The sequence below is a fragment of the Metopolophium dirhodum genome, chromosome 1 (genome assembly GCF_019925205.1).
Source record: "Metopolophium dirhodum isolate CAU chromosome 1, ASM1992520v1, whole genome shotgun sequence".
Taxonomy (NCBI): Eukaryota; Metazoa; Arthropoda; class Insecta; order Hemiptera; family Aphididae; genus Metopolophium; species Metopolophium dirhodum.
Window position 1 is genome coordinate 133,631,227 of NC_083560.1, and position 23,776 is coordinate 133,655,002.

Sequence of the window (23,776 nt, forward strand, 5' to 3'; positions counted from 1 at the left end):
GTGTACTGGGCATTCTTCAAAAATGTGTCTTATGGTGATACGGGTTTGGCATGTGTTGCATATAGGGGGTTGATCTTTACTGATGAGGAAGGAGTGTGTGAGAAAGGTGTGACCGATTCTAATGCGAGTGATGGCAATATTTTGACGTCGGTTGAGGTCCGGAGGTGTAGACCACTGTTTCACAGAACATTTTATGTGTTTAAGTTTGTTGGTAGGCGGAATGGAGTCCCAGTGGTGTTGCCATGACAAAAGGATTTTATTTTTGACGGACGTAAAAATATCGTAGGATGATATTTTGTCAATGGTACTGTTGAGTAGAATATTAGAGGCGAGTGAGGCTGCTTCATCGGCCGTTTCATTGCCTTTAATTCCTACATGGGAGGGTACCCACACAAATTCGAAGGTTTTCTGGGTGTTGATTAGCTCAGATTGTGTAATTTGAGTTATTTCACTACTAGGCCATGGGTTTTTTAGTGCTGTTAGGACGCTGAGGGAATCGCTGATAATCAAAAAGTTATTTGTTTGAAGCGAATTCGCTAGTTTAATTGCTTCGAGTATTTATAGCTTCTTTTTATTTTGCTAAAAATAGAACGTAACTTCATTATAGCAGTGCTTGAGTCTTCTATCCGTACTACATAGTCCTCAGATATAGCTTCGTCATTATCCTGGCCAACTTCTATTTCATTTACACTCTCCATTTCTTCATCAATCTCCTGGTCCACTTCCATTTCATTTTCACTACCCATTTCATGTTCACTCTCATAATCAGTTTGTAATTTTAAATTTTTCATCAAGTCTTGAACACCTAAGTTTAAAATATGTGCCATGCATCGAAAATGTTGATTTTCTGGATCGAAATCTGGGAGCAATTTTTCAAGTTCGGTCATAAATGTAGTGTTAGCAGATGCATTGTCAACAGTGATGCCTTGAACTTTGTTTTCCAAGTTAAACTCTACCAAACATTTGTGAAAAATATAAGAGATGTCTCGACCTGTGTGTTTACCATGAGAGGGTATAAAATCAAGGACCATTGATTGATAACTCCATTTATGGTCTATAAAATGAATTGTAATACCATAGAAACTTTTACAAGCTATAGATGTCCAGCCATCAATTGTAAATGACATTTTGGAAGAGCAATTTTGCAGCTGATCTTTAACACGAGCTCTGAGTTGTTCAAATCGGTCTTTAACCTGACGTCGGAGAGTAGATCTTTTAGGAAATTTAAAATGCGGACAAATCAATTTAAAATAGTCCTGTGTTTCTTTATCATCAAAAAACGAAAATGGAAGATACTTCTGAGTTATCCAATCAACCGTAGATACTGTGAAATCTGTAGTACTAATGGTTCCATTTGCTACCTGAAATTTGAAACATCTTTATTACCATTGTTTTTTTTACACGAATATTGTTTTGAAAAATCTTAGGCTCAAAAAAGTAATTAAAATATATTGTTTATTCATGTAGTGTATATTTACAACAAATCTATTTTATAAATTGTTTAAAATATCATTGTATGAACAATGATGATAAAGCACATACTAATCTGTAAAACAATAATTATAGAATAAACATTATATTTTAAATCAAATAAAAGCACAGATAAAAATATGTAAGTAATACAAATGTATTTTATTTTATTAAATCAGTATAATATATTATATTCATAAAATATTTGTACCCTATTATACAAACTTGAAATGACCCTTGATTTAATAGTGCATAATAATATAATAATAACAATTACTAAATTACTTGGTACAAATAAAATGGTACAAATAAAATACCTGCTGAATCATGAAAATAGTATTTTTAATTTAATTACATAATGCTTAGCAGAAAAATTATATCTGGTTTTAGAATAATAAATCTCATCTACACCAGAATAATAGTCAAATTAAATTTATTTTAACATCAATCAGTACCGTCTGGCGTCTACCTACTTTCACTTACTAATAATCAATAAATTATAGTATATAGTTAGTTATAATGTTATGTACAATGTACCTATTACTTTAATATAAACAATATACAATACATTTTCAGTCTTCAGTTGTAAAACGTTGGCGGTGTAGGGTTTGTTAATTAATAATATGGGCTCAATCCTAATATCAATCATTATTGTACATACCTGTAGTTCAGAAGTCGGACCCTTAAAGAACTTGTCAATTGCATTTTTTGACGATTGCTTTATCGGAAAAAGTATTTGTGCCTCTTTCCTATGTGCAGAAATCAAATGTTTTTTTAAGCCCGAAGTGTTTCTTTTCTTCATTTTAATATTAATTGTCTTTTTATTTCTTTCGCACAATTAACACTTGCCGGATATAAGATTTTTATTACTGATGATTTCAAAAAAGTCACAAAATTTACTGTGGGATTGTGGATTTGATGTTGAATCCAGATTCACACTAGTTATATCCATTTTAATAAATAATAGTTACCTAACTATTATAATAAATGTATAGGCTACTACAGTTGTTTAAACGTTGTGGCGGAAATACGACAATCGACATTAGTAGTTATTACCCATACACTTACAATTTCACAGTATTACACGAATAGGAAACGAAATAAATACGTACAATATAATAATAATACCCAAAGTACCAACTTTAATTAAATACTGTTATTACTTATTAGTATTATATTCAATGAAGAGAGCTATTTACAGCACTAAATAAATATTTGCGGTTTATAATTAATATACCGTATTGCCCGTACGGTGACTGATGTTATTATTATAATAGGTATATATTTGTGCTCACTGCTCGCACATCAACATTTGTGTCGTATTCGGCAGCTAAAAATAATTCCATTAAGGTTTTGTATTGCTATTTGTCACAAAACCACTTTATATTCGTGGTATCCAATATTTATTATCTTGTTTTCAAAAATTCAATAATTCATTATTTTCTCAATTCCTGGAACGTGTTGTAAATCAAATGAAATATTACGTTTTTATTATATTCCTAATAAATTATTTCTTTTAACCTACACTAAATGACGTGTTTTCTGGGAAAATTTTTAAAAAAAAATTACAATAAATATTGCAAGACTCTTGCAGTGTGGGTCTTGTTTTGGTCTTGGTCTTGCAGGCTCAGTCTTGGTCTTGGTCTTGCAAAGCAATTCGTAGTCTTGGTCTTGGTCTTGGTCTTGGTCTTGGTCTTGCTGCAAGACCAAGACCAAGACAATTTTGCCCATCACTATAAACCACTACAAGTTGCACTAACTTTAGGGTCACTTGGTCCTTCTTGCGTTTGGATTGTTGTCAAAGTATTTATAATACACTTATGCGTTTTTAGTACTGTATCTAACGCTGCTGAATGTGATGACCACCTTGTCGTGCACACTCGCTTTAAAGCCAAAGGTTGATGACTTTTTGAAGAATCTGTGGTCTGAAATTGACGAAATATAGCTACTCTTTTCTTTGCACACCAAACGAATGAATACAAAGTTTCCAAGTTACCAAATAGATCAGCAGAATTTGAATTAGACGATACTATTTGCTTCACAGTAAGATTAAGTCTGTGTGCGTGGCACCATACAAACGTAGCATGTTTATTTTCCTCTTTAATTAATGCTTGAAGACCTTTATAAGCACCTCGCATGTTAGATGCACCATCGTAAGATTGCCCTACAAGATCAGTTAACCAAACATAACCTTCACTTTCCATTATGTTTTTAAATAAATTAAAAAGATCACCGCCGCAGGTATTAGGCGATTCTCTCATTGCTATTAATCGTTCCAATACGTTCCCAGATTTTAAACAAGTATATCTAATAATGAAAGACACTTGCTCTTTACGCGAAGCATCGAACGTCGAGTCAATGGGTATACTAAAGAATCTTGTATTTCTTACTTGATATTGAATAGTTGTGCTGATATCTTTGGCTATACATTCAATTAATTGATTCTGCCTCTCCCAACTAATAAAAGATAATTCTTGTCTGCCTCTAGATTTTAACTTTGTAATATGTTCTGAAAGAGAAACAGAGTTTTTGGACATTAAAATGATCAAATCCTTAAAATTTCCTCTTGATAATGGATTTGACCATTGTTCATTATGCCCTCGAAAACTTAAGTTATGTCGAGCCAAAAAAAGAATAATGTCAATAAGTTATGATATAATTTGCCTATTTGCCTATTTGAATATTGAATAAGTAGGTATTAAAAATAAAGTGACATACCTGTTCTTCTTGTTGGCAAAGGTAATGTTGTTGTTGATGAAGTTTTAACTGGTAGTTTAAAAAATGAAGTTATTGAAGTTGTTATTGAAGTTGAATTTAGTTTTTTTTTTTTTACCACATGACTCCAAATGCCGAGTCCAATTTGTTTTATTTAATTCACCACGAATTCTTCCACATTTACAAGTTGTAGAAGTAGAATTCATTTTAAAAATGTCAGTGAAATGACGATTAATGACGCACTGACGCAGTTAAATGTGACCGATGCGAGAATGCGAGATACGTGCGAAATCTAATATATGTTATATTTAACTTATATAGCTCGTATCAGTCGTATCGAGTGAATTGTAATAACATAACATTATCACAATAATATTAACCGTTCAATAATAAAATAAAAATAGATGTTTTCGTATCTTTTGGTATATTTTATTATTTCTGTTGATAATAAAACTGGTTACACGCAAAGCCATACAAACGAGTCTATAATATATTATTAAATTATATTGACACAATAATTGTCATAAGACCAAAATAGATCACACATATTCATAATTCTTAGGATACCTAATCTACGGATAAGCTGGTGGGGGGGTCACAATACCTTCAAAAATATTATTCTCTAATCTCTATAACTTGTACATTAGGTAAGTTTACTCTACAAAGTATAAGAATACAACATTATTCAAAAATGCGTTTTGTCTATTTAATTGATTTAGCATGTTGCAGTTGCACATGGGTCAGAGAGAGAAAACAATCCTAATGTAGAAATGTGTAATAAATTAAGTTGACCATTGTAGGCTCGTAGTGTGCTCTGTAACTGTGTTGTATTATACCCCTGTGTGCACACTGCACGTGTGCAACTTACTAGTTGTTAGTTGTTACTCTTGAGCCTTAAGTATATTACACGGTATCCCAACTATTTTATTCAAGTACGAAATCAAAAATAAGCCTATAGGTACCACCACCCACCCAAGACATGTGTTGCGGCCGCAACACATGGACATAGGGTTCGGCGCCACTGCATTCACATAACACGTTCACGTCGGTTTCAATCTCATACATCCACAATAGACCTAAAGGTACTCAAAAATAAAGGCAAACTTATTCTGAAAAAACGTGAGAAGCTGACCGAAGACGTGGTTGGCAAGTATTCAGATGAGGAAGCTCAAATACAGTTGAGCCTATTGGAAGATGCCTTCACTAAGTACAATGAGGCTTACGAAGAGAAGTCTGCAGTAGCCAACGATGAGAAAATGGACAAGCTCATTGAAGACCTGGAAACTGTAAGTTACTACTACACAATGGTAAGGAGTTTGCTAATTGGTCGGTTACATGCACGTTCAGCTGCGACAAGCGCTTCTGACAATTGTAAAAGTTAAGCAATTAAACTGCCACCAATTAATATACCAATTTTTGAGGGGGATTTCGATGACTGGTACACATACAAAGACCAATTCATGTCAATCATTCATTCCAATGATTTTATTGACAACACACGCTAGATGTATTACCTCAAATCAAGTTTGAAAGGGTCAGCATCTCAAGTTATCGAGTCAATGGCATCTTTTGGTAACAACTACTAGGAAGCATGGACTCTAGTACTACAAAGGTACGACAATGAACGTCTTATCGTCCAGAGTCATGTCCAACAGTTGTTAACACAGACCATACACCAAACGGAGACCACCGCGGGCCTGAAGTCATTGCTCAACGGTACAAATAAACATCTTAGAGCGCTATCAGTATAGCATCAACCAGTCGATAAGTGGGATGCTATTATCGTTGGTATTGTTGCGACTCGTTTACCCGCAGAAGTTAGAAAAGCTTGGGAAGTTGAATCTGCTGCTTACCCAGGAATACCTACATGGACACAACTGAAGAAATACATCGAAAATCGATGATTACAAGCATTAAACATGTTACAATACAAACCCAATAATGCAAATAATGTTGGTAAGACGAAACAGTTTGTTAGAACCACAGCGCATGTAGCGACTGATAGTCAGACCAACACATTAAATCAGTGTCCAGTGTCCAGAAACATATAATTTACAAGTGCAATACATTCATGACAGCAAAACCAAGTGAGCGATTAAATTTAGCTAAAAGAGCTAATATATGTTTCAACTGTTTGCGCACAAACCACGGTTCAAATCAATGTACTAATGATAAGATTTGTAAAAGTTGTGGATTAAAACACCATACACTTTTACATCTCAACATGAGTAAGGTCAGTACAACAGAGGGTGAAGATACGTAAAATTGTCAGGGAACGGAACAGTGTTCACAAAGTACAACATATCATCTAGGAGCATCACACCCGACCACATCCCAGAGTGTCATACTGTTGACGCGGCTACGACGGTGGTGGCGGGTGATCCGCGGTGAGCCGGTCGTTGGTTGGGTGCGTGGATGGCACACTCGTTCGTTTTAAATCAAACACAATTCAGATGGTGGAGAACTACTTTTATTTTGTCCCGTACGGGCTGCACGTATATATATAAATATGTATAATAAGCAAAAAAAAAGAACAATGGACGGTGAATTGTTTTATGACAAAATATAGTTAGCTTTATCTCGGTGGTCGTGGTACGTGTATACGGCGCGTGTAAGGCTGTCGTGAAAAAAAAAACTGATGTCGGAAAGACAGGGGTGTTACAACTGGCGAGTTTACGACGGCCGGTACTCGTTCTACGCGACTCGCCTTCCCGTCCCACCTTGTGCCTTTGTGGCGCGGTGGGGGAGTTGGCGTTGTCGCGCTGTAGCCCGTAGTGGCGGTTGACGAAAAGTGTTGACTGGTCGCTGCGGTACCTGTACTTTGTACTGGTGGCCGCTGCGTACCGCGTTATACTCCCCCGCCAAACCGTCACACGGGGTACACTTGTACCGGTGTCCGTGTGTCATTACAGGACGGGGTGGCTTGTACTACCTCTGGCTTTCGCTTGAGGTAGACTTGCCCGCGCCCGTGAGTGTTATTGGGGGTGTTTTGGGGACCCTACCGGAGTGTAGTATGAATGGTTCTCGTCCAACTCCGGCATCCCCTCGAACGCCACCAGCCAATCTGCCTCGGTAATTTCTACCGTGGCCTCCGATTGGTTTGGCGACTCCTGGCTGGTGGGTTGTCCCGGCTCCTCGGACTTGCCGTCCTTGGATGCCGGTTTGTCAACCTCCATCGGTGTAGGGTTGGTCGGAGGCGTGCCGGCTGCTTCCGGTTCTGAGGTTGGCGCGGGTTGCTTGGCAAGCCGACGTTGTTGGCTTGCCTCGATTTCCCTGGCCTTCCTCTTCTCCTTCAGCTGTTGGAATTTCCGGCGGTTCCTTGCCTGCTGCGCCTCCGTCCTTACCCTCCCCGTTGGGCCGGGGATTACCCCCGTTGGCCTGGGTACCGGTGCCGGCTCCGCAGGTGTTACGGGGGCAGGTGTCGTTGCTGGAGGTGGTGGCCTTGTCAGGGACGGTGTGCGGCTGCTGGGTGTTGCTGTTGATGGTGGTCGTTGTGGCCGCAACCTCCGCTGTATGTCCATCGTACGGTCCGCCCAGCCCCGGTTGTAGATGGCCGCCCGCACTGGGTCCTGCAGGAGTTGGCGGGTAGTCATCCTCGCGACCTGGGCGGCTGTTCGCGGCTCCTCCTGGCCACCGGATACCAGCCCCAGCCGTTGTATCAGCTCGGCAACCTGCTGCCACTTCTCCTGCTGTTGGCCGGTCATGTTGTCTGTAAATGATTGTTATTATAGACAATTTTTTTATTTTTTTTTAATGTTGGCCCAATGGCGCCCGTTTCAGGCATGACACATGTATTTTCCGCGGCGGTTGTTGGTCGGTTTGGAAGACTCCTTTCCCGACCTGTTTCGCCAGTCTTACCGGTCCCCACCACTTTGGTGCGAAACCGGCATGAAAATCTTTGTGTGCCTTAGATAAGTGGTGTGCTTTGTAGTAGACTACGTCGCCCTTGCCGAACTTCACCTGTGTGCCGGTGTTCGTGCTAGGTTTTACCACTACCTTTTTGCCTAAAATACGTTTCTCCCGCTCTAACCTCTCTTCCTGTATTTTTTTGATGTGTACCGGCGACGCTTTAGACAGCGCCCAATCTCCGGGTCTCTTGCACTCTCTGCCGAGAACAAGGACCGCGGGTGGGTAGCATGTCTGTTCGTTGCACCTGTTCCGTATCGAAAATAGGATTAAGGGTAGTTTCGTGTCCCAAGATTTATGTTTGCCCGTTACTAGTTGTGCGCGTAACCCTTTTTTTAAATCTTGATTACGGCGTTCGACTGGGTTGGCCCTCGGGTGGTAGACTGGGGTCGTCCAACCCTGTGCCCCCCAGCGTTCTAGCGCGTTCATCATTTCGTTTGACACAAACTGTGGGCTGTTATCACTGAGACACACGCGGGGGTAACCGAAACGCGAAAAGAACTCGCGTTCTAACGTTTCGATTATTGTTTTAGAGGTTGCTGTTCCTAAGGGGTAAGCCTCGGTCCACCTACTAAAACAGTCGGTTGCTACCAGTATATACGATTTTCCCTTACCAGAACGTGGGTATGGGCCCATGAGATCGACACTGATAACTTCCCATGGTTCACGGGAGGTTCTTGGTTGCATTGGGTCGTTTGGACGTGAGTTTAGTGGTTTCGTGCACGCACATACGTGGCATGCACCGACATATAACCTGACGTCGTTTTTTTGACCTTTCCAATAGTACCGTTGTTGAACCACCCGGTACGTCTCTTTCCAGCCCGGGTGGTTGGATAAGACGTGATCGTGACACCTCCAAATTGCATGTTGTGCTTTGGTTTTTGGTATCACGACGGGTGTGTGGGTGCCTACGTTTACGCGTAAGAGACCTTCGGAAAAAACGTATGCGTTTGTTCCCGATTTTGTGCTCCTAGTGTTCCGCGCTGGCCCGTCCCACCTGTGACCGGCGACTACTTCGCGGATTGTGGCGTCTTCGGACTGCCATTTTTCGAGAGTCGTCGCGGTGAGTGGTGTGTCGTCACTAACGTGGTTATCGAACATTGAAAATATTCGGTCAGATTCGAGGTCAACACTGGTTGTCGGCGCTGTGGGCGCCCCTACCAATTTTTCCTCAAGTCGATCTTCGTCTACAGGTGTGCCCGGTGCCGGGTCACGAGATAACAAATCTGGTGCTTCGTTTTGTATTCCCGGGACGTGTACCGTACTAAAATCTAAATTAGTTAGTTGTAGTGACCAACGTGTTAATTTTGAATTTTTGTCTTTAGCCCTGTGTAACCATGTTAGTGCCGAGTTGTCGGTTAGGAGTTCGAAACGTCGGGTTTCTAGGTATGGACGGAATTTGTCTGTCGCCCAGATTATCGCTAGGCACTCGCGTTCGACCGCGGCGTACCTTGTTTGCGTTTCGCTAAACTTTTTGCTTGCGTAGGACACTATGCGTCTTTCCTCCGGTCTGTCACCCCGTTGGAAAAGTACCGCACCGGCTCCTATTTCGCTTGCATCTGTTTGCAGACAAAACGGTTTGCTATAATCGGGTGGCGACAATTTTGGTGATGTGACTAGCGCGTTTTTTATTGTTTCGAACGCGCGTTGTTCTACCTCTGTCCATTTCCACCGTACTCCCTGTTTTAATAAATTAGTGAGAGGTGCTATGGTATCCGCGTAATTATCTACGAACTGGTTGTACCAGTTGCACACGCCCAAAAATTTACGTACGTCCCTAAACTTTTTGGGAACCGGAAAATTGTCAATGCATACCAATTTTTCCGGTTGTTTTTGTATGCCCTCCGAGTCTACGATGTGCCCTAAAAATGAAATTTCGCGTAGACCGATTTTACATTTTTTTGTGTTGCACGTTAGTCCAAACCTCTTGAGCCGCTCGAGAACCTTGTCTAAGTGGGCCTGGTGTTCGTACTCGTCCCTTGAAAATACTACAATATCATCCAGGTAAACTTGTACGAAATCATCCTGGTACCCCCTCATGACCTCGTTCATGAGTCTCACGAAAGTCATTGGACTATTCTTTAGACCGAAAGGGAGGACTCTGAACTGAAATAGACCTCTACGTGTTCGGAATGCCGTGTATTTTCGTGCATTTTCGTGTAGCGGCACTTGCCAGTACCCCGACTTAAGGTCGAAAATGCTGAAAATGTTCGCGCCCCGCATTTGCCTAATCATTTTGTTGAGATCTGGCATAGGGTACGCGTCGGATTCCGTAACGTCGTTCAGCCTCCTGTAGTCGACACAGAGACGAAAAGTTCCGTCTTTTTTCTTTGCCATTACTACTGGTGCGGCCCATGGTGAGGTGCTTGGTTCTACGAGCCCCTGGAGTTCCATATCGCGTACCATCTCGTCGATAGCAGTTTGCTTCTGCTGCGGATATGGGTATGGTTTGAGCGCGATTGGGGACGGGTCTTTTAGCAGAATTTCGTGTTCAATCAATTTGGTACGTCCTACTTTTTCGCTGAATACTACCGCGTATTTATTTAAAATCTTGGTTAGTTTCGCGCGTGTTTTGGGGTCGTTTCCAAATTCTAATTGTGACAGGTCGGGACGAGTGGCGGGTGGTTGAGATTTCCCTTTCCAACATGTCGACGTACGAATTTGCTTACCCATGTGAATTGTGCACGCGGCGTAATCCCAAGAGACTTCGTTGTTAACAAGAAAGTCGTGTCCTAGTAACGCGTCGCAATACAAATTGTCTAGGATGGTAGCTTCGAATTTTATATCGAGTGCACCTATCCTAGCTTCGAATGTGGAGGTGCCACTGGTTGTTGCAGTGCGACCGTCCGCCATCCGGACTGTGTTTGTTGGTCCGTGGGTGGGTGTTTTGCCGTATTTACGGGCTACTGTCGGGTTTACGTATGATTTTTGTGCCTACGAATCTAATAGGGCTGTTACGAAGCCTGACGGAAATTCGAGTTCGACCGCGGGGGTCGGAATTTTGTCTTGGCATGTTCGCGTACCGTTATTAGTCGTATTGCAATTGGTCGAGCGGGACAACTGGTTCTGAACCGCGATGGAGACTGTCTGGTCGGTGGTGTTAACCGCCATGACCATACTGTCAACATCGGTTGCCTCGTTGCTCGCCTGTTGCCTTACGTGCGCAGACTGACCTAATGCGGGGATAAGCGCGGTGTGTGTGCTTGTGTCCCCGTCACCTGTGCGGGTGAACACCCGTGTCTCTGTTGCCTTTGTCCCTACACCTGTGGCTGCCCCATAAGCCGGTTGTTGTTGAACACACGTGTCACCGGTGAGGTGAGTGTGTTCAATGGTGGGGTGGTGTAGGTTGGGGGTCTGTGAACGGGTGCCGAGTGGTGATTGGACGGAAAAAATGTTCGTAGTTGGTTGTTCTGTGTGTTGAATTACCGAACTACGCGCTTTTCGATTACGCTTATTTTTTCCGTGTGTACTACCGAGAGTGGGTGGTGATGAGTGGGGGGGGTGGTGATGAGTCGATGAGGGGGACTAGTCCTCGTCGACTCCCCCGCCGTTTCCCGACGTGGTCGGTCTGTTTGGACACTTACTGTTCCAATGGAGTTCCCCACAATATCTGCACGGCCCCGGTGGTGTATTATCAGTTGCAGTGGCGTTTCCTGACTTTCGACGTTAGGCGTTAATGTGTGATTGATTAGGAACCCCCCCCCCTTATGAAAAATAAATTCCCAATTCAACATATTATTATTAAAGTTATTTATTTTACATACTTTTTAAATTTTTAAAAATACATAAAAATATTTATAAAATTTAATTATTACACAAACTGACAATGTTTTAATGAATATAATCTATTATATATTGATTTTTATTTGAATTCAAATTCTATTCTTCTTTCTTTCTCAGTAAATTTGTTTATAACATCTTCATAAAATTTATTTCTGTTTGCCCTTAATTTGAAAACCAATTCTTTTTCTATTGATATTATACTTAAGTTGTTCATTCTTTCTTGGGTTTGAGTTGAGCGACAATATGTATGGATTCTTTTTAAAGATGAAAATGATCTCTCCACTGAAGCGGTTGTTGTTGGTATAGTAGATATTAATTGAGCCAACTTATACACTTCGGAAAATCCACTATTTAAGCTCATTTCAGAAAGATAATTCATAATTTCAATAGGACTTTTATCGGATGATTCCTTTAAGGTGTACCATACATGAAGTTCATTTTGTAGTTTACCATAGTTGAAAAAATCGCCATAAATATCTTGTAAATTTTTAAGTAAATCAGATGGAAAATTATCTTTTTTCGCAAAACATTTAGTTTTTGTAGGATTAAGTAAATTAAAATATTGCAATTTTTCAAACGATTTAAAACGGATATTAATTTGAGTATGTATATTGTCGATAATTTCAAAATAAAGACGTCTATAATAATCTTTTCTGTCGGTTTCTGTTTGACTAACCCTGCGATTGCTTACAAAAAGTTCGTTAGCATTTTCAGTAAATGATTCCCATAAAGTATCAAAATTTTCCCTTTCTTGATATAATTGGTTTTGAAAATCAAGTATTTTTTGACTACAAAATAAAATATCAAAATGTTTTGACTGTAAAATATTGAACAATACGTCAGTAAAAATAAGAAGATTAGATAATATTTGTATAATAAAAATGTTTTTATTTTCTTGAAGGAAATTTGCAAACCCTTTTGCTGTCATTCCAGTAACATTATCAAAATCACCACTTTCATAAACAAACATAAAAAAATCAACCAATGATGTTCGATGATTATGAACTATATGAACTAATCGTGAAGTAAAGTTCCAACGAGTAGTAGCCAATGTGGGTAACTTTTTGGTCATAAATTCTGAAAGTGCTTTTAGTCTTTTAGGAGAATGAGAAAAAAATACAGGTAAAGAGTTAAGACCTCGAAAAAATATTTTAAGTTCCTTGTTGCACTCTAATGATTGTTGAAGTATTAAATTAATAACATGCGCATAACAATGAGTAAATATAGCTTTAGGATATTTCTCTAAAACTTTACTTTGCAACCCGTTTAAATGGCCAGACATTACTGCTGCCCCGTCATATGTTTGTGCCACTAATTTGTTTTCAATTTTAAATTTTTCAACTACTTGATTTACGTGATTAAATAGAGAGGCTGCTGTTTTGTCAGCACTCATGTCATCAAATCCAAGAAAACGTTCAACAATTTTGCTTTCGTTTTTTGAAAAATATCTCAGTACTGTCGATAGTTGTGATTTATTACTAATATCAGTTGTTTCGTCAAGCATAATTGCCACGTATTGTGTATTTTGAATTTCATTAAAAATCTCATGTTTAATAACATCAGCAATAGAATTTATTAAATCATTTTGTATGGAAACAGAAGTGCCTCGAAAAATAGTAGATGTATCTAAATGTTCTTGTAATAATGGATCAAATTCTTGGCTGGAAATCAATAACTCCATATAGTTTCCCCTATTTACTGAATATTTGTTTTCATTATGTCCCCTAAAAGGTAATTCCTGCTTAGCTAAAAAACATACTGCATTTATTAATCTTTTTAATATTTCTCTATTTTTTGCTGCTTTTTCATTATGTAATTGAATATCTATTTTTCTTTGTTTATCTAATGATGTGTCAATTTTAGCAGTTGATGATGATAAAAATGTCTTAAGTTTAAAATATCCAGCTATATGAATTTCTGATTCAGTATGTTTTTTAACAGCTGTATTTAAATGATTTAAATCATCATACCCTTGATTATTCCAAACAGTTTTTTTCGTAGAAAATAGTAAACAAGACCAACAAAAAAATTTATTCGAAATTTCACAACCGCATAACCAATCAGATATATTATAAAGCTCTTTACGAAAATGCCGAGTGCATGACGTATTATCTGTCGTCTTTTTAATTTTTACTGTTGTTAAAATGTCAAGATCTGGACACGGTCTACCATTTTGAACTAAAACTTTTTTTTCAGCAAATGAAAGTCTTGAAAAGCAATTTTGTTTTAATTGATTTACAACTTCGCTACGGTTACACATACCTATTGTTAATATGGAATAAGTTTAATAACTATACGACACGTAATACGTATTGTAAATAATCAGTACCAAGAGTATCTTAAACAAAAATAAATAGAATAGTGAATACCTGGTAACTGTCTTGAATTATCAATCAATTGCAATAAAATTCATAAAAGATAGAATAGGTAGTACATGCTAATTAACAATAGTACAATACTGATGCAGTGATGCACAGAAATAAACAATAAGTTTTTGTCGATCGGCGTTGCAGTACGAGTGTACAACGTGCAGCCGCGATGATCCCCACTACTAATTGCCATTAGCCGAATAGCCGATTAGCGGCTGGTCGTTAATTTCATTTTCAACGACTTGGTCTAGTATTAACATTGCACCGAAGTTAGCCGACAATATCACGACAAATTACGAATGTGGGATATTAGATACCACGAGTCGTTGTTCAAAACATTAACGTCCTACACGACACAATACATAATATTCCGCAATCACACCATCGCGCCCGCGCGTCGTAGCTGCAGACGGTGCATACCGCTGGTCGAATCCCGAGTTAAAAATAGTTTATTTGTTGATTATTATTTTTATTTATAGAGAAGAGTACCTACAAAACAATTATTTTAAGATTTTGTAAATAAAATTATATTACTATGTAATATGCATTACAAATTTCCAAATTACAATATTACACATGCACAATATGTTATGACATCAATATTATAGGGCGTTAACACACAACTTGCACACCCAAAGAAAACGCCAGTGATCAGTTGCTTTCGCAAAAAATTTTTTTTTGACCGGGGGGGCTGTTTGTGGGGTTTCCACCCCTTTTTTAGTTTTAGGGGCCCATTGTTGTGGGGGCGGGTTGGTGTTGTCCGTTACCGGGTCCAAAACGCCTGCGATGCGTCGCAGCTCGCTGAACGTCAATGGCCGGTGTAGACGTATGTGTGTACGGAAAGTGTCACGCGTTAGTCCGGCGATAATACCTACCAACTCCGATTCGGATAGGCCGGTATTTACGCGGCGCGCCAGCTGGTTTTTAATCAGCACAAATTCCGTTAACGACTGTCTGGGCGTTTGACGTGTTGACACGATGTCGGCGCGCAATCGAGACTGAATTTCGGCGTTATTGAAATTTTCATAAAATTCCTCCCTAAATTCTGTCCAGGATAGGTCGAGTGCCCTGATAGAATTATACCATGTACTCGCCGTTCCTTTTAATTGCGGCTCGACCGCCCTGCACCAACCCGATGGGTGTATACGCGCTTGCGTCAAAATCGACTCGGTATTGTCTATAAACCGTACGGGGTCCTCGGCCCTAGTTCCTGTGAACTCGGGTAACGAGGCTCTTGCTGTACGCAAGTCCTCGTACGGTATTAGTACCGAACGTTCATGTACGCGTGCTTCGTATGACGCGTGTTGTGACGCGTGTGTGGTGTGACCCGTATAGTCGTGTTGACCGTCGCGCGTGAAGAACGGTCGGTTGTTCGTGGCGGCAGTGTGGCTGGCGCTCGGCTGAGCGCCGCCTTCGTTGCGCTCATACGACCTACCCGACTGGTAACTATCGTGTGTACGAGTTGTTATGTGTACGGGTGACGGGTGGTTGGTGTACCGCGGGACTGCAAAGTCGTGTGGTTGCTGCGTGGCGGTTGTGCGCGATTCCGTAAAGAACCGCGTCATGCTTGCCTCGAGCGCCATTAGGCGTGCCTCGAACGACGTTGTGTCGTTCGTTTGTGGCAACGCCAGTTTTAACTTTTGCAGTTGTTCCGCTGCGGTTTTGAAAATGTCGGTATCTAATGGGTGTGCGGACTGGCCCTGTTGCATGGTCAGCTGGTTGTCGCAGTCCTCTGGCCGTTCGTCCGTTGGTCCTTGACTTGCCGTATGGCTTGTCGAGGTACCCCTAGTCGATGGTTCGAAGATCCGACTGACGTCCGTGCTTAAAAGCGATGATTGAACGTGTGGTTGTTGTCCAGTACCGTCCCCTAATCCTGTGATTGGGGGCTGCACTGGTTCGAACCTCACGTTCTCGGGAACTAGTCCGCTTTCCCTAAGGTGCTCCTCTAGCCTGACATACACATCCGACTTCGACCCGGACACGCTGAGTCCGCGGGCCGTGCACTCGCTACGCAGCTCCACCGACGATAACTGTTGTAACGTTTTACCAGTCATTATGTATGATTTAATTACAAATGTTGTCGTTAAGCAGTTGGTCGGTGAGGTAGCTTGTGTTTGGTGTGTGTACGTGGTTTAGAGACTTTTTTTTTTTTTTGACGTAAATTTTGTGCGCTGTTTACGGAAGTTTATCAGCGATTACGTTAGTAGGTCAGCTGTTGACGGTGCCGCCGTTGCGTTCCCAGAATAGCAGAACTGGATCGACGTACTCGGCGGCGGCAGTTGACGGCTGCAGCGGCTGAAACCGGTTTTGGCCTGCGCGCTGTGCTGTTATCGACGGTAATGTCGCGGGACGAAAGGTAGGCGTTGCGGAGGGGTGGCGGTTGTTATATAACTACTTCCCAATCCGTATCACGGTTATGCACGGCTGCGCGGGATTCCCTGTTACGTGCTAGAAATAATTCTTACGTAATGTTCACTGGGAATCCTAGCTAACCGGCAAACACACTCCTGGCTAAAAGTCTTAATATTAACTTAATATAAGCAATCTACCGAGGTATGTGTCAGCGTGAAAAAACTCTTACCTTTACGCTGTCTTGAGGCGATGATTCCTCTGCGGGGAGCCAATTTGACGCGGCTACGACGGTGGTGGCGGGTGATCCGGTCGTTGGTTGGGTGCGTGGATGGCACACTCGTTCGTTTTAAATCAAACACAATTCAGATGGTGGAGAACTACTTTTATTTTGTCCCGTACGGACTGCACGTATATATATAAATATGTATAATAAGCAAAAAAAAAGAACAACGGACGGTGAATTGTTTTATGACAAAATATAGTTAGCTTTATCTCGGTGGTCGTGGTACGTGTATACGGCGCGTGTAAGGCTGTCGTGAAAAAAACTGATGTCGGAAAGACAGGGGTATTACCACTGGCGAGTTTACGACGGCCGGTACTCGTTCTACGCGACTCGCCTTCCCGTCCCACCTTGTGCCTTTGTGGCGCGGTGGGGGAGTTGGCGTTGTCGCGCTGTAGCCCGTAGTGGCGGTTGACGAAAAGTGTTGACTGGTCGCTGCGGTACCTGTACTTTGTACTGGTGGCCGCTGCGTACCGCGTCACTGTCAACAGCATTAGTACGTGTAAGTGGCAAAAATGGCCAAACAGTGTTATGTCGAGCACTACTAGATTCTGGATCACAATCGCATTTTATAACATCATCATTGACAACAGAACTAGGCATTGACAGAATAAATGCTCAAGTGATCGTCAACGGTACATCCTCGGCAGAGACAACTGTCAGCGAGAAGGCAGAGTTCACGGTGTCATCACGCGTAAACAATAAGGAGTATCAAATTACTGCTTTGGTTGCACCACGTATCACTATTGATCTACCTGTTGGTAAGATAGATACATCAAATTGGCATCAATTACAAGACGTACAACTAGCTGACCCAACGTTCCATTTACCAGGAAAAATTGATATTCTCATAGGCGCTGAACTCTTTTATGATATTGTGCAAGATGGTAAACAGTTTGTAACAGAGGGTGCCCCTATACCACAAAATTCAAGATTTGGTTGGATTGTTACTGGTGGTAACAACATCACTAAAACTGATCCAACACAGACCACAACCAGTGTAATCACCTGTTGTACCAGTACCACTCATCAGCGACTTGAGAGCCAAATTAAAAATTTCTGGAAAATTGAAGAGGTGCCTAGAGTGACAACTATGTCAAAACAAGATCAACTCTGCGAAGACCATTTCCTCAAAACATTTAAACGCAATGAAAGTGGGCGTTACGCTGTACGGTTGCCATTTAAGGAGACGCCGCACTCTGTGAACAATTCATACGACGTTGCTGTACGAAGACTCGCCCAGGTGGAGAGGTCACTGCTTCGAAGTCCATCAGTGTACGACCAGTACCGACAGTTCATGGCTGATTATCTTGAACAGAACCACATGGAGTGTGTACATTCCACGGAAGAGAGGCAGATTATATTCGTACCGCATCATCATATCTGACGTCCATCTAGTGTCACTACTAAATTGAGAGTTGTCTTTGATGGATCTGCTATTGTCTGCAATGGGAAGTCACTAAACGGCACATTACATCGAGGTCATAAACTACAGCGTGACATAGTAATAGTTATCACCAGATTCCGTATGCACAGATATGTTTACACTGCTGACATAAGTCAGATGTTTCGGCAGATTGAGATGCACCCTGATGACCAGTGTTATCAATGTATTGTGTGGCGAAATCACCCATCAGAACCAATACAAATGTACAAATTGAAAACGGTGACTTATGGATTGATAACTTCACCATTTCATGCTTTACGCACACTATCTCAACTTGCTGTTGATGAACAAGCCAATTATCCTGAAGGATCCACAATACTCCAGAATGACTTCTACGTCGATGAAGTCATGTCAGGCTGTTACAACGTCAATGATGCCGAGGTTCAAATACAGCAGTTGAACGATCTACTTAAACGTGGTGGATTTGAGTTAAGGAAATGGGCCAGTAATACACCCACACTCTTGGAAAACATTTCAGCCGAGCATCAACTGTTGCAGATTTCTATGCCTGATCAACATAATGTATCTGTGTTGGGCATTTTGTGGAACACCACAAGAGATACGTTTTCATTTAAAGTAGAACCTACACCACATTTGGAACGCATTACTAAACGTGAATTATTAGGAGAAATTGCACGCATTATGACCCATGTGAATGGCTGGCACCAATGATCATAGTTGCTAAGATCCTCATGCAACGACTTTGGCAGACAGGCACCGAGTGGGATGACCCTGTGTCAAAAGAACTTCATGAACATTGGATTCCTCATCGAACATCGTACAACCATCTACAGCAATTTGAAATTATATGTCATATTGGCAACATAATGGACAACCAACAAGGTTGTATTCTACATGGTTTTTCAGACAGCTCAGAAAGTGTCTATGCGGCAGCTATCTACATTATCTCAAATAACACCGGACATTTATTGGCATCCAAAACTCGTGTTGCCCCGCTGAAAAAAGTCACAATACCGAGGCTGGAATTATGTGGCGCTACACTTCTACCACAGTTGATGCATTCACTAATGGAGTCACTTCAACTGCAAGTCGATGCAGTAACAATGTGGACGGATTCCACCGTCACATTGCAGTGGATACAAAGTGATGCCTATAAATGGACCACCTTTGTATCAAACCGAGTAAGTCAAGTACAGTCACTAGTTCGAGCAGCTGAGTGGAGACATGTGCGTTCCGCTGACAACCCTACAGACCTGGCTTCCAGAGGTGCTTCAGGTGATCAGCTCATAAATAACTATCTGTGGTGGCATGGACCTGATTGGCTTTCTGACCAAAACCAATGGCCAGACATCAAATTGAAAACTACATCAGTGTCAGATACAAATGAAGAACGTCGACATCATCCTACCGTTTCTGTATCACTGTTAAGCAACATTGAACCAATGGGGGAAGACTTATTGACCAAATGTTCAAATTATGAACGCCTCAATCGCATTGGTGCATACATCTATCGGTTCTGTCACAATTGTAGAAATCCAAAGCGATTGTCAGAACATATTACTGTCCAAGAATACAATCAAGAAATATATATTTTTGGATCCGCATCGCACAGCACTCTGTATTCATCGATGAAGTGAAACGACTCAAATCATTCAAACCAATTGCAAAGAATAGGTGTATTAGCCAGTCTTGATCCATTCATTGATGATACAGGTTTGTTACGCGTTGGCGGAAGACTTCGGCATGCAGAAATCTCTTATGGTCAAAAGTATCCAATATTGTTACCTAAAAATCATATATACACTTATTTAATCATAAAACAAGTTCACTTGTACTACTTACATGCTAGTCTAGAAGTCACCATGTCAGTGATTAGACAAAAATATTGGGTGATTCACTGTCGCAGTACGATCAAAAGGGTCATACATAGCTGCATACCATGTGTACGTTCCCACAAAGAACTATGTCAACAAGTGATGGCTAATCTACCTCAGTGTTGGGAAAGTTCCTTTTAAAAAGGAACTCGTTCCCGTTCCTCGTTCCTACTGTAAGAAAGGAACTCGTTCCCGTTCCTCTTTCCTGTCCCGAAAAAAGAACGCGTTCCCGTTCCTTCATGTTCCTTTTTTTGCAATTTGAGTGGTGGTCAATGGTGTATTTTGCGAACAATTTTTAAGTCAGAAATAATCGAACCGAGAAAGTTAACCGATTATTTCTGACTTAAAAATTTTTCGCAAAAAACACCATTGACCACCACTGAAATCGGTTAACTCACTCCTTTCTAGGAGCACCGATTTTTAACAAAAATGATTTGTCTTAGATTTTTTTTGTTATAATTCAAAAGTTGTATAGCGTAGACTTGAAACTTTATATATATACATTCATATTGCATAATTGCATAATATTATACATGTATATTACTATAGTAGTATAGTATACAGTGTATAGTGTGTACTATACACGATACACCACACATAGAGATATGCTATAGGTTATAGGCTTATAGCCCATAGGAGTATAGGACATAGTATGATACAACAATCTGTTTTTTTTTTTAATTCAATTTATTTGAAAAAATATTTTTATACTGACATTTTGTTTTGTTTGAGAAGAACTAATTTGGCGCGCGGAACCGGAAACGACCCGGAACACGACACGTAGTCGACCGACGGCGTCGCGGCTCAGTTTTGGCGCGGAAACACACTATATGCGCTTCATAAAATATACTGTGGCACTCAACGTGTTAAAATTTTTTCATTATTTGAGGAACGGAAATTTTCGTTCAAGTTCCTTCAAAATAGGAACTCGTTCCCGTTCCTCGTTCCTATATTTTAAATGGAACGCGTTCCGAGCTTCGTTCCTATAAAAGGAACGCGTTCCTCAAGGAACGCGTTCCTTCCCAACACTGATCTACCTGCTGCCCGTGTCACCATGGCTCCTGTCTTCGCACGAGTTGGAGTTGATTTTGCTAGGCCAATAACAACCAAACCTGTTGGGATCCGTACACGCACAGTAACAAAATCATACCTGGCACTACCCTATTGGAAAACGAATATTATTTAAGAACTTATAACAAAGTCTATGAAAAAATTTTAGAAGCTAAAGTTTATGCAGTTCAGTTAGATGGTTGGAGCAATATAAGGTGTGTAACATCAATAAATTATGCATTTCTTTTTAGATTATAACAGTTTAAGAGAGACTTTCAAAGTCAATAGTATTAGTGTATTGTTTAAATAATATATAAATATAATTATCATCAAAAGAAATTAAATTAATTTTTAAAGTAGTAAGAATTTTACAAAACACAAATAGAATATAGAATCTATTAAAATTAGTTATAGGTTTTGGAACAATAATACCAATATAATTATTGAACCTAGTATTATGATTATGTGTAGGTGTATTAATAATATCTGTAATTAAACATAAAAAGGCATACATTTTTAAGGTATAAAGAATTTAAATTATAAAGATTATAATATAATGTCAAAGTGATTTGTCTGTGTTTGTTTTATAATTTTACTAAATTCACTAAATTATAATAAAAAGTATAAGGAAATAAAAAAAACAAAAACAAACTTTAACTAAATTGTAATAAAAAGTATAAGGATAATATACTAAATAGTAAATACTTATTAACTACCAACTTTTCTTTGTAGATAGTAATAATATTATCTCCAACCTTTGAGAATATTATAATAACTATAATATACATTTTAAAATCAAATAACATTAAAATATTACCTATATATGTATAAATAATAGGATCGCTTGATTGCACAACATTTACTTTGGTACCTACATAAAAATTAATTATTTAAAAATATTATAAAATATAATATCTAATGCTAAATTTAAATGTCTTCTTCGTCAGAAATAATAGGATCAGTAATTGCTTTGGTTTTTAAATTAATATAAAACTGATGGAACACTTCAGGTATTAATGGTAATAGAGATATGAGATCTTTTTTTTTTCGTTAGTAATTGGTAACTCTTCATTGTAGGCCATAAGTAGATCATTATGTATTACTTTTTTACGAAACAGGTCAAGTTTTAAAAACTCGCTATCTTCTTTTAGTGTTGTTTTGTAAGAAACAATATTTTTTTCTTGTTTCACATATCTAAGCCATTTTACCTCTCTAAACACAAATTTTTCTCCGATCGTATTGTTTTTTGCCATCTTATATTTTGTTTTAAGTAAATTGTCGAAGTTATAAAAATCATTTTGATTCATGTCTTTTACATAAAATTTATTTTTTCCTGCCCAACGAATCATTTCTGTCCAGTTATTAGGATGATTTATAGGAGCTGAGTACCTTTTACGTGCTTTTTCTATCTTTGCATGGTCTGAATCACATTCCATGCGCGTATGACCAGGAACCAAAAATTTATGGTCAATCACATCGATTGACTCCTGGTTTTCTAAAAACCAAAGACACATGGCTATTAAGATACTATTTTTATTTTGGCCAGAACAGCAATCGCTATACATAATCACATGGTTAATTTCTGGCGAGAGTTCTTTTAAAAAATCAAAAACACATGATCCTATATCGTTTGCACCCCTTTTGGCAATTGGTTCACTCCAAATGTAGCAGGATGCAGTAGAAGTTTTCATATTGTGAACTGTGAGATTATAAGTCCACAATTGGCGCTTATAAAATACTACTGAAGGTTCTAAACATGGTGTAGGTAGACATTGTTGGAGATCGAATGCCAAAACGCAGGTTTTTTCTGTTGGTATAGACGAATCTTTTCTTTTTACACAATATGCTTCTTCCGCTTCTTCTTGGTGTTTTTTTTGTTCAGCGATGAGCTCATTTTTCTTATTAAATGTACAGGAACTGTCTGAATTAATTTGCATATGTAGTCTGTCACATTGTGCGCATGTGTCTTTTTTTTGGACTTTTTACCTTTAATCCAGATGTTCTAAAATATTTTTCGTAAATCGTTCTACTGACTGGAGTTTCAACGGTTTTTATATATTCGTTATAAGCAGCACGTAGAGTGAAGTATGGTGGTAAGTATTTTTTTCTTGTCTCTTTTCGGCAGTAGTAGCTTTCGTACGTTGGAAGGCTATTTAAATGTTGTTTTACCAATGTTATATCACCAGGTGTTATTTTATTGGGTGGACTGGCTTTACCCCTTTTATCTGGTGAAGTTTTATTAATGGGAGAATTTAATTTTTGTGTACACACATTGCTAACAAATTTTTGGTTTCTCCAAAAATTTTTAAAAAACAACTTTTACAAACAGATATTGAGTTCCCATCTTTTGGAACAACATAATGAAATGTTTTATTTCTGTTTTTTTGTTTCTCTGGTGTATTCCTGCGCTTTCTTGTAGTTTTTGTATCAGTAAAATGTATACAACTAGAAATATATGCAGCTCTTCTGTTAAAATTGTTTATTGACCAATAAGAAGCAAATAACTTTTCACGTAAATCATCATCTATTTTAGTGTTGCATTTGGCTCGACAGTTTGGTATTGGCTCAG

General features: G+C 39.5%; 4 protein-coding genes across 4 annotated transcripts; 2 read left to right on the forward strand and 2 right to left on the reverse strand.

Moving 5' to 3' along the window:
* Nucleotides 1-3,203: 3,203 nt before the first annotated feature.
* LOC132932491 (zinc finger MYM-type protein 1-like) lies at nt 3,204-4,007 on the reverse strand. The gene has a single exon (XM_060998881.1). The coding sequence runs from the start codon at nt 4,005-4,007 to the stop codon at nt 3,204-3,206; it is 804 nt and encodes a 267-aa protein (XP_060854864.1).
* A 3,153-nt stretch (nt 4,008-7,160) lies between these two features.
* LOC132932492 (proteoglycan 4-like) lies at nt 7,161-7,889 on the reverse strand. The gene has a single exon (XM_060998882.1). It carries the CDS (start codon nt 7,887-7,889, stop codon nt 7,161-7,163), a length of 729 nt encoding a protein of 242 aa, XP_060854865.1.
* Nucleotides 7,890-16,298: 8,409 nt separating this feature from the next.
* LOC132932493 (uncharacterized) lies at nt 16,299-18,994 on the forward strand. The gene is made up of 3 exons (XM_060998883.1): nt 16,299-16,341; nt 17,367-18,204; nt 18,274-18,994. The coding sequence occupies exons 1-3, from the start codon at nt 16,299-16,301 to the stop codon at nt 18,992-18,994; spliced, it is 1,602 nt and encodes a 533-aa protein (XP_060854866.1).
* LOC132932494 (uncharacterized) lies at nt 18,991-19,920 on the forward strand. The gene has a single exon (XM_060998884.1). The coding sequence runs from the start codon at nt 18,991-18,993 to the stop codon at nt 19,918-19,920; it is 930 nt and encodes a 309-aa protein (XP_060854867.1).
* Nucleotides 19,921-23,776: the final 3,856 nt, after the last annotated feature.

Excerpts from the sequence above, each read along its gene's own strand:
- LOC132932494 (XM_060998884.1), top strand. The coding sequence starts at position 18,991 with ATGATCATAGTTGCTAAGATCCTCATGCAACGACTTTGGCAGACAGGC.
- LOC132932493 (XM_060998883.1), top strand. The coding sequence starts at position 16,299 with ATGTATGATTTAATTACAAATGTTGTCGTTAAGCAGTTGGTCG. Across the intron at positions 16,342-17,366 it reads TGTCGTTAAGCAGTTGGTCG|CATTAGTACGTGTAAGTGGC; the intron begins GTGAGGTAGCTT and ends CACTGTCAACAG. Across the intron at positions 18,205-18,273 it reads CTTGAACAGAACCACATGGA|TGTCACTACTAAATTGAGAG; the intron begins GTGTGTACATTC and ends ACGTCCATCTAG.
- LOC132932491 (XM_060998881.1), bottom strand. The coding sequence starts at position 4,007 with ATGTCCAAAAACTCTGTTTCTCTTTCAGAACATATTACAAAGTTAAAA.
- LOC132932492 (XM_060998882.1), bottom strand. The coding sequence starts at position 7,889 with ATGACCGGCCAACAGCAGGAGAAGTGGCAGCAGGTTGCCGAGCTGATA.